The sequence below is a fragment of the Nicotiana attenuata genome, chromosome 7 (genome assembly GCF_001879085.1).
Source record: "Nicotiana attenuata strain UT chromosome 7, NIATTr2, whole genome shotgun sequence".
NCBI lineage: Eukaryota > Viridiplantae > Streptophyta > Magnoliopsida > Solanales > Solanaceae > Nicotiana > Nicotiana attenuata.
Window position 1 is genome coordinate 17,010,611 of NC_031995.1, and position 10,994 is coordinate 17,021,604.

A 10,994-nucleotide genomic window follows, 5' to 3' on the forward strand; every position below is an offset into this window, starting at 1 on the left:
CAAGACCTGGTCAAAAACGGTGTGTACTACATACACTTTAGAAAGGTTGTGTGTGTAATGTTATTATCTTCCACAGAAAGTGTGTAAGGGGGAATTGGGCCAAAGGCTAGGTGGCAACTTATGTTTTTTGCCATAAATTATTAAATATATTATGAGAAATACCAAATTGAAAATCAAGCTATTTTCTATCATAAATTTCTAAATACTTGAATAAATTTAATAATTTTAATAAAAAATTTCAACCTTGCAATCGGAGAAGAGCACCACTACAACATCGCCACTGAGTGTAGAGGAATACAATGTCGCCGGAGTGCACCGCCATCGGTGCTGTCCACCTACTAAAAATTTGAAATAGGAAAATGAGAAAAAGAGTAGAGGGCGAGGGATAGAGATAAGGAGAGCAAGAATTGCATTACCTCCATCATCAACGGCACCTGCCGTGAGGGGGAGGAGCTGGGAGGTGAGAAAAAAAAAGAGTAAAAGAGCCGAAATAAGTTAATTTCGGGAGAAACCATGTATTTTAAAAAGATTTGCGACCGAATCGGTTGCAAATAAAATTTAATATTTAATTTTTCCGACCAAAACAGTCGCACAGGTGGGTCAACAAAGTCAAAGGTGAATTAATTGCATTTTGCAACCGATTCGGTCGCAATAGTTAATTTATATTTTTTTATGTTCCGACAAAACGACCAGAAACCTTGCGAAAACTTTTCGCGGTTTTATCCGCCAATTTTTTCGATGGACCCAGTCGTAGTGTCAGTCTTAAAATATATGTGACCGTTTCAGTTGGAAACTCCGACTGCATTTTTTCGATGGCAAAATTGCGATCGGAAAACTATCATTTTCTAGTAGTGTGAGACGAGGATGTCACACATTGTATTAGAGGGGGTGGATGAAGTGGAGACTAGCATCCGATGTTTTACGTGATAAGAATATGCCACCTAAACTTAAAGGCCAGTTTTACAGAGTGATGGTTAGACCGTACATGTTGTATGAGGCTGAGTGCTGGCCAAACAAGAACTCGCATGTCCATAAGATGAAAGTAGCAGAGATGAGGATGTTCATGTGGACTGTAGGCATACCAGGATGGATAGGATTAGAATGAAGATATTCGGGCTATTCGGGCCTGAGGGGAGTGTCTCCGGTGGAGGACAAGGAGAAGCTACGCTTATATGGTTTGGGCATGTGAAAAGGAGAAACACAGATGTCCCAGTAAGGAGGTGTGAGAGGTTAGCACTGGAGGGGCTGAAAAGAGGCAGAGGTAGGCCGAAGAAGTATTGGGGAGAGGTGATTAGGCAGGATTACTTCAGCTTAACGAGAACATGACCCTTAATAGGAAGGTGTGGAGGTCGAGAATTAAGATAGACGGCTAGTAGGTAGTCATGAGTATTAGTGTTAGTCCTGTATTCTATTTTTGTTAGATTTTTTTAGTATTACTTGTTGTTCCTTTCGTTTCGTTTTTTTATTATCTTGTTGGTGTTATTGCTTGGTGCTATTGCTTTTCTTCTTGTCTTTCACGGGTCGAGGGTCTATCGAAAATAGTCTTTTTATCTTCAAAGAGGGGGTAAAGTCTGCGTACACACTACCCTCCCCAAACACCACTTGTGTATTACATTAGGTTTGTTGTTGTTGTTGTTACAATAACAGATTAGAAACCTACATCCAAATTGTGCATCGGCTATCTGAAGAAGGGGACAAGAAAGAAAGGAGAAACCATACAAAATAGACCAATAAGAAAATCAGAAATGGATTAGTTGTTTGTTTTACACAAATAAAATTTGAGACTTATAAACTAAGAAATTATTTAGATTGAAAAAGAGTCAAAAACACCACAATGGTCTCCGATATTTTTTTTTTTTTTTTTTTGCATATAAAATGGACAGATAAAAAGGTTTTCGAATTCGTGATCAACACCTCACTTTGAAAACTCTAGACGCTGGATTGCCTCACTCAATTGTGTTAAAGATATTCAAAATATAATATATAGGTAAAGTTATATTTGACTTATATATATATTATATTTTTTGGTCGAAAAGCAGTGTGGCTAGGCAAGTGCCAATTGATGTCGTTGCAAAATCAGAATGCAGTCTGATAAACATTGTGCACGAAATATTAATGTCAATCTTTCCCTTGTGGGCAACTGATTCATTCACCAACTCATACGGATCAAATGGCTGTCCCCACACTCCCATACTTCCCTATACTTTTTCGTCCGAAACCGCAACCTCTGTTATCTCCAACAAACGCGTTATTTAAACGTCATTTTCCATCCTCTCAATTCCCAGCTAATTTCTTTCTTTGATTCCCTTCTTGGATCCTTCCCCAAACTCTACTTTCCACAACTATATATATCCTACTCCGTGTCCAATCTCAAACACAAGTCACAAACATTTCTTGCTACATCTCTTCAAATTAAAGCACAAAAATGTCAAAAATGTTCCATCAGCTCTCTGTTCTTGCAGTTTTCCTCCTATGCACTGCTTGTGCTGCTAATTTCTACCAAGACGCAACCGTCACTTGGGGTGACCAGCGGGCTCAGATACAAGAAGGTGGCCGCCTTCTCACCTTGTCCCTTGACAAAATTTCAGGTTCCGGCTTTCAATCCAAGAATGAGTTTTTATTCGGAAGGTTCGACATGCAGCTCAAACTAGTACCTGGAAATTCTGCTGGCACTGTCACCACTTTCTACGTAAGCCCCCTTCATTTAACTACACTATTCTGCTTCTTCATAACTGTTATGTATATAGGACGTTGTATATTTGACGGAAGTTATTAACTAGGAGATATATTTTTTTGTGTAATTAATCTGCAGTTGTCATCTCAAGGAGCAGGGCACGACGAAATTGATTTCGAGTTTCTGGGAAATTCATCAGGCCAACCTTACACGGTTCATACCAACGTTTATTCTCAGGGAAAAGGCAACAAAGAACAACAGTTTCACCTCTGGTTTGATCCAACCACATCGTTTCACACCTACTCTATCATCTGGAACTCTCAGCGTATCATGTACGTTACTAATTAAAGTTCCTTCTTAATCTAGTCTAGTACATATACCAAACATACTTCACTAGAATAAACAATTTCTACCGAGTACTATTCATGTCTGACATTTTGTTGTGTAATTTGCAGATTTTTGGTGGATAACATACCAATAAGAGTGTACAACAACCACGAAGCACTTGGGGTTGCATTTCCAAAGAATCAAGCAATGAGAGTGTATGCCAGCCTATGGAATGCTGATGACTGGGCAACACAAGGCGGGCGGGTGAAGACGGATTGGTCCATGGCTCCATTCACAGCTTCTTACAGGAATTTCAATACAAATGCTTGCGTTTGGTCAGCTGCATCGTCTACTTCATCTTGTGGAGGCTCTAAATCCACTGATTCAGTGAATAATGATCAGACATGGCAAACTCAAGAACTGGACGCAAACGGCAGAAATAGGCTTAGATGGGTGCAGCAGAAATACATGACATACAATTACTGTGCAGATGTTGCAAGGTTTTCTCAAGGCATTCCTCCTGAATGCAAGCGTTCAAGGTTTTAAACAATTAAGACCATCATGTGTTGCTGTCTATAAATTTTCTTGTATTTCTTTCTATTGCTTATTTAATTTGTTAGAGGTTTATTAGGATAAAAAAGAACATAGTGTAATTATTTGTGTAAGCAACTTAAATTCTTTATTCTTTTTGTAATCATGAAATAGAAATTGCAATAATGAATCATTTTCAGCCAGGCCTGCAAATCTTTGTGTTTTAGTTTCCTACTTCGGGCCAGTTAAAGCATTATTGTCTTCGCTTATTTATTCTAGAAATCATCATAAATTTACCCTGGCTACTAGGCTACTGGGATGGATAGAAATAAAGAAATTCACGTTGTTGCTAGTGTTGGGATATACTATTAACCATTTAGTTTAGACATAGTATTATATTTTATTCTTTATGGAACAATTGTTTATTTAATTTATTCAGTTCAATAAAGTACTATTTTAAATAGATCATTTGTTACATGTGTGTCCTTTTAGTTATGTAGTAGACAATTTAGTGTATGGAGTCTTAGCTCATGCACAGGAGATTAAATTGTTGGTTCTCATAATTAATAAATTATGTTCACAATCAAAGATATTGTTGGACAAAATATCTTGATGATTGTAGCACAAGATTATCGTATAATTTGTCTTGATTATGGGAATAGTTTTACTCCAACTTCTTGTGCTAGTATACTCAGTGTATATTGAACGGACCAAGTAGAGAAAAGATATTTTTGTACTGAATATATAAAATATTTTCTCTAATTCATTAAATGAGCTTATACTCCTAATCTTGATATAATTATTATGATCAATGCAATTTGTTTATTGTTTTGATTTATCAAAAGGTACGACTCTATTTAGAGTTAGTGTATGCCTAATAGATTGGACAATAACGAATAACATTTGTGAATAATAATTAGTTGATAGAATCCATGACTCGGTTTTGGGTTTGATGATACCCCTTTATGTAAGCTTATAAGTTTTCATGTGAAAACCCGGCCGGTGGATTTTGTATCTGTCACATGAAATAGTTTAAGCGGAATTATAAAGGATTTAATTAGTTAATTGAATTAAATTTTTAGCGATTTAATTTAATTAACTGGTATTTGAAATCTTAACATGGGGAGTTAAAATAAGTGTTAATGAATTTTTGAAATTCACATTGAGGAGTTCAATTGCAGTTTTTTAGTGGAAAAAATTGTAATTAATTATAGTAAGAATTAATTCATGCTAATTTCGAACTAAAACTATAATTAGTAGCCTCTTATTATTTCTGTGGTCCCTGCTATACCTAGTAAAAACCTGGACAGACTTGGGTAAAAAGTAGCTTGGGAGAAAAGTTATCCTTTTGAGTTACAGTAGGATTGTACTTGCAGAATCCCACACGTTTTTGAGTCCCTATTGTGGCTTAATTTCGGATCTATTAAAGGAAGACTAGTTTCACCTATTAACTTACCTTTTAGTTGTATTGTTCTTGCCCACCCAAAAGCAAAATCGTCCAATGTTTTACTAGGCAAATAGCAGAAGACTGCAGCCCTGGATTCTTGCTGTTTGGAGGATTTGTGCAACTACTTCAAGAGGTTAGTGCTTCTAATCTTGTTATTATTGCGTCGTCTAGTTTACATGTATTTGATGCCTGGATTGTATGCTTGCTTCCGCTGCGCATGTTCTAACAATTGGAATCAGATGACGTCTTACATCTGACTAGATAATGTAATACAGCATGCATAGGGTAATATTAAAATGTGTTATTTATTGATACATGTTTGAGATGATTATTCTATGTTAAAAACGTGATTGTATTTAGTAGTATCTTAATTCTGTAATTCTGAAATTATGAATTAATATACACATGTATAAACAGTGGTGTTATATTTAAATAACTGTCTGTTTAAATTATATTTTTTGATGAATAGCAATTTTTTTGATGAAAACGTAATTTTTTTTAATGTTATTAATTCTGTAATTATGGGTTAATATACATATGCATAAACAGTGAATTAATACCATTAATCTATTTTAGTTGCGTTATGTCCATAATCACAGTGTTATATTAATAAAAACTTGACTGTTTTGTATGATATTAGTTCTGTAATTTTGGATTAATATACAGAATTATGAATAGTGGCGTTTTTGACTAGTGGAAAACATATTGTTTTTACAATTCTGTCCAAACACGTTTTTATTAAATAAAAATAATTTTGAGTTCTGAAATCATATATTAACATACATCAGTATATTATGCGATTTGAACAAGTCAAAATAATAAAAACCCTTAAAACGTCAAAAACAGAATTCTAGAAATTTTAGAATTCTAAAATTCTGTCGAACTCTGATTGACCTCAAATTTGGTAGGTTCATCGGAAACGGCCCAGTGAGCAATAGTCATCGGCTATAGCCCATGAGGTATGTCGGTTTTTGGGCATTCGGGGTCGTTTAGATGGGGTTTTGGCCATTTTTCTATTTCTGAAAAAAAAATTAAAAAAAAGCTGTGATGGTAGGGTTCAATTTCCATTGTTTTCAATCATATTTTATAGTAATATAATGGATTTATACGTTGGCATAGGTCTTCTTCCACATCGGATAAATTCATTATAGATGATTGTTGTAGTTTTGACTCTAGTTATTTCATTACTTGTATTAACTCTCCAACTGAGTTACATGTTGTTTGAATGAAACTAGAGTTTATAAAAGTGATATTTATCTATCTTAAATTTACAATTTACTCTCCATCTGAGTTGGTCCTGTTTAAATTTATGGGGTTAATATCTTACATCACTCATATATTTTGCATGAATAGTTAAGTTTCCCTAACGAATCTAACTGTTCAATGAGCATGGTTATATGTGTAATGTGCTGTTTTGAATTTAATTATTCTAAATACATAACTAATGATCTATTTAATGTGAATATCTCTCAGATTTATGTCTTCATTCAACCCACTTACCTCAATTTTGAACCAAAACAAGTTAGAAGGACCGAATTATGTTGACTGGAAAAGGAACCTTGATATTGTCCTAACTGCTGAAGGTTACAAATTTGTAATCACTGAGGAGTGCCCAGAAAAACCTGAAAATGCTACTGATGATCAGGTTAAGGCCTATGACAAATGGGTTAAGGCTGATGAGATGGCGCGATGTTACATTCTTGCCTCTATAGCGAATGTTTTGCAACATCAGCATCAGTCTATGGGGTCTGCTTATGATATGCTCGAAAGTCTCAAAGAGATGTTCGGTGAGCAAAATCGTGCAGCTAAGCAGACAGCCATGAAAGCCCTTTTGAACACCAAGATGGCTGAAGGATCATCGGTCAGGGACCATGTTCTGAAGATGATGAGTCTTCTGAAAGAACTGGAGGTCCTTAGAGCTGTGATTGATAAGGAGTCTCAAGTTGAGATGGTCCTGCAGACTCTGCCTGACAGTTTTCAATAGTTTCGCTTGATATGAACAAAATGGATTTGTCACTAGCGAAATTGTTGAATGAGCTGCAAGCGGCAGAATCTATTATCAAATAGCGAAATTGTGGCACTCAATGTTGAGAAAGCTTTGGTTTCTAAGTCGAAAGGCAATAAGAAAAAGAAGAAGGCTCAAAAGGTTTTGGCACCTGGTGGTGCGGCTGGTGTGAAAAAGCCCAAAGGCAAGTGCTATCATTGCAAGCAACCTGGGCATCACAAGAAGCAATGCCCTGCCTATCTGGCAAAGTTGAATAAGCAAGGTAATTCAAATTTAAATGTCGTTAAAACTTGTTTAGCGGCTGTTTCTACCATGTTTTGGTGTGTAGATTCGGGAGCCACTAATCACATCTACACTACTTTGGAGGGGTTTCAGGAAACACGGCGGCTAAGTGAGAATGAAGTTTGCGTTTTTCAAGCCAATGGCGAGCCAGCACCAGCTTTAGCTTTAGGAGATATTAGAGTTTCGTTTAGTAGTGATAGAATTTTAGTTTTCAAAGATGTTCTCTATGTACCTTCTATTAGAAGGAATTTGATTTCGATTTCGAAAATAATAGATGCTGGTTATAATGTTTATTTTGCTAATAACTCTGCTATTATTAAGTTTAATAAACGTTTTATCTATACTGCTGCTAGAGTACATGACCTTTATATTCTTGATATATCTCCTCATGTGCTACAACAACCAAAAGAACTAAATAACATTAATTTACCACATAAAAGAAAACGTATTTCTGCATTGAGTCAAACTTATTTGTGGCACTTACGTCTAGGAAATATAAATCTAAATAGGATTTCGAGATTGGTCTCTGATGGACCTTTGAGCATTGAAAGTGAAGTCACTACCAACATGTGAATCCTGTTTAGAAGGCAAAATGACCAAGAGACATTTCCCCTCAAAAGGAAATAGAGCCAGTGATAAGCTAGAATTAATTCACTCTGATTTGTGTGGCCCTATGAATATACAAGCAAGAGGTGGTTTTGAGTATTTTGTGACTTTCACAGATGATTACTCAAAATATGAATATATTTATCTGTTGCGACGTAAGTCTGAATGCTTTGAGAAATTCAAAGAATTTAAGACGAAAACGGAGAAACGACATGATAAATATATCAAAACATTGCGATCTGATCGTGGTGGTGAATACCTTTCTGCGGAATTCACAAAATACTTATCAGATAATGGAATTACATCGCAATTATCTGCCCTAGGAACACCACAACAAAATGGTGTGGCAGAAAGAAGAAATAGGACCCTTATGGAAATGGTTAGATCAATTTTAAGTTATTCCGATTTGCCTTCTTCCTTTTGGGGATATGCTTTAGAAACAGCAAACTAAATTCTAAATTTGGTTCCTTCAAAGTCAGTACCTTCAACTCCAGTAGAGTTGTGGACTGGGCACAAGCTAAGTTTACGGCATATTCGGGTTTGGGGTTGTCCAGCACATGTGCTGAAAGGGAAAGCGGATAAATTGGAATCAAGGACAGAAGTATGCATTTTTATTGGATATCCAAAAGGAACTAAAGGCGGTTTGTTTTATTGTTCCAAAGAAAATAAGGTAATTGTTACGACAAATGCCAGATTTTTAGAAGATGATTATCTAACGAACCATATTCCTAGAAGTAAACTAGTTTTACAGGAATTAAATAATGGGGTAACTAAAGACTCATCTCTAGAACGTATCCCGAAAGCCAGTATTGACATACCACTGCATTATCGTAGTGGGAGAAATGTCAATAGGCAGCAGATTGCACAAGAGCAATTGCCTGACATCTCACTACCCCAAAGTAGTGTTGAGTAATGTTGAGCAACCTCAGATTGTTGAGCAACCTCAGATTGTTGAACAGCCTGAAATTGTTATGCAACCTGCACTCCAGGAAGAAGTTAATGATATCCCAGCACCGCAAGGTGTGGAGGATAACATTGAGGCTTCAGTTCCAGGAAATGATGTTGTGATTCAACAACAAAATCAGCCTCCACCTGTAGTGACTAGTCGTAGTGGGAGAATTATTAGAAAACCTCTCCGGTTTGCGTTCTTGGGAGAATCTTATGATAGAATCCCTGAAGAGCCTAATACAGAACCTATTAATTACGACGAAGCACTACAGGATACAGATGCTGATAAATGGGTTGATGCTATAAAATCTGAAATGGAGTCCATGTACTCCAGTCAAGTCTGGGATCTTGTAGAACAACCTACTGGAGTCAAACCCATAGGTTGTAGATGGATCTATAAGAAAAAGAGAGGAGTGGATGGAAAAGTGCAAACTTTTAAAGCTAAGCTTGTTGCAAAAGGGTATACTCAAAATGAAGGGATCGATTATGAGGAAACCTTTTCGCCGGTAGCCATGCTTAAATCCATTAGGATTCTCTTATCCATTGCTGCTCATTACGATTATGAGATCTGGCAAATAGATGTCAAGACCGTTTTTCTAAATGGAAGTCTTGATGAGTGCATCTATATGGCACAACCAGTTGGTTTCATAAAAAGTGGAAATGAGCACATGTTGTGTAAATTAAAGAAATCCATTTATGGATTGAAACAAGCTTCTAGGGCATGGAACACTTGTTTTGACGCATCGATTAAAACCTTCGGTTTTGATCGATGTGAAAATGAGTCTTGTGTCTATAAGAAGTGGAATGGAGATAAAGTTACATTTTTGGTTTTGTATGTAGATGATAATTTTGCTCATAGGAAATAATGTGAGCATGTTGAATTCAGTAAAGGAATGGTTGTCCTCACGTTTCGATATGAAAGACTTGGGACAGGCAGCACATATCCTTGGGATCAAGCTTATGAGAGATCGCAAGCAAAGGATATTAGGCTTGTCCCAAGCACTTTATATTGATATTATTCTCACCAGGTTTAGCATGCAAGATTCCAAGGAAGGTTTTCTCCCCTTTAGACATGGAATCTCTCTGTCAAAAGATCAGTCCCCAAAAACGACTGATGAGATAGAAAAGATGAATGCGGTCCCTTATGCTTCTGCTGTAGGGAGTCTTATGTATGCTATGCTATGTACTAGACCTGACATCTGCTTTGTTGTTGGCATGGTAAGTAGTTTTCAGTCTAACCCTGGTCGAGAACACTGGACTGCTGTTAAGCATATAATCAAGAACTTGAAAAGGACTAGGGATTATATGTTGGTGTATCACTCAGGTGATCTTGCACCTATTGGCTATACTGATTCAGATTTCCAGTCAGATAGAGACTCTAGAAAATCTACCTCAGGATATGTTTTTACCTTAGGAGGTGGAGCCATAAGTTGGAGGAGCATCAAGCAATCATGTGTTGCTGATTCCACCATGGAAGCCGAATATGTGGCTGCATCTGAGGCAGCTAAAGAGGTTGTTTGGCTCAGGAACTTTCTGAAAGAGCTTAATGTGGTTCCTTCGGTTCAAGCACCAATTGTACTTTATTGTGATAATAGTGGTGCAGTTGCAAACTCGAAGGAACCAAGAAGCCATAAAAGGATTAAGCATATTGAGCGTAAATATCACTTAATTCGGGACATAACTCAGAGAGGTGATGAAAGAGTGTTGAAGATTGCGTCAGAGGACAATTTGGCAGACCCGTTTACAAAGAGCTTGACACAGAAGATTTTTGACAAGCATGCAGAAGGAATGGGTGTTAGAGTAGTAGACGCATGGTTATGAGTCTAAGTGGGAAATTATTGGGATATACTATTAACCATGCGGTTTAGACATAGTATTATATTTTATTCTTTATGGAATAATTATTTGTTTAATTTATTCAATTCAATAAAGTACTATTTTAAATAGATCATTTGTTACATGTGTGTCCTTTTAGTTGTGCAGTAGACAATTTAGTGTATGGAGTCTTAGCTCATGCACAGAAGATTAAATTGTTGGTTCTCATAATTAATAAACTATGTCCACAATTAAAGATATTGTTGGACAAAATATCTTGATGATTGTAGCACAAGATTATCGTATAATTTGTCTTGATTATGGGAGTAGTTTTACTCCAACTTCTTGTGCTAGTATAC

The 10,994-nt window shown here is 36.4% G+C and overlaps 2 protein-coding genes across 2 annotated transcripts; both read left to right on the top strand.

Annotated features, from left to right (window-relative positions):
- Positions 2,357-3,745, top strand: LOC109228768 (xyloglucan endotransglucosylase/hydrolase protein 22-like). The gene is made up of 3 exons (XM_019393970.1): positions 2,357-2,689; positions 2,813-3,006; positions 3,130-3,745. Exons 1-3 carry the CDS (start codon positions 2,426-2,428, stop codon positions 3,545-3,547), a joined length of 876 nt encoding a protein of 291 aa, XP_019249515.1. The 5' UTR covers positions 2,357-2,425; the 3' UTR covers positions 3,548-3,745.
- LOC109229870 lies at positions 6,457-6,963 on the top strand. The gene has a single exon (XM_019395419.1). It carries the CDS (start codon positions 6,457-6,459, stop codon positions 6,961-6,963), a length of 507 nt encoding a protein of 168 aa, XP_019250964.1.

Excerpts from the sequence above, each read along its gene's own strand:
- LOC109228768 (XM_019393970.1), top strand. The coding sequence starts at position 2,426 with ATGTCAAAAATGTTCCATCAGCTCTCTGTTCTTGCAGTTTTCCTCCTA. Across the intron at positions 2,690-2,812 it reads GCACTGTCACCACTTTCTAC|TTGTCATCTCAAGGAGCAGG; the intron begins GTAAGCCCCCTT and ends ATTAATCTGCAG. Across the intron at positions 3,007-3,129 it reads TGGAACTCTCAGCGTATCAT|ATTTTTGGTGGATAACATAC; the intron begins GTACGTTACTAA and ends TGTAATTTGCAG.
- LOC109229870 (XM_019395419.1), top strand. The coding sequence starts at position 6,457 with ATGTCTTCATTCAACCCACTTACCTCAATTTTGAACCAAAACAAGTTA.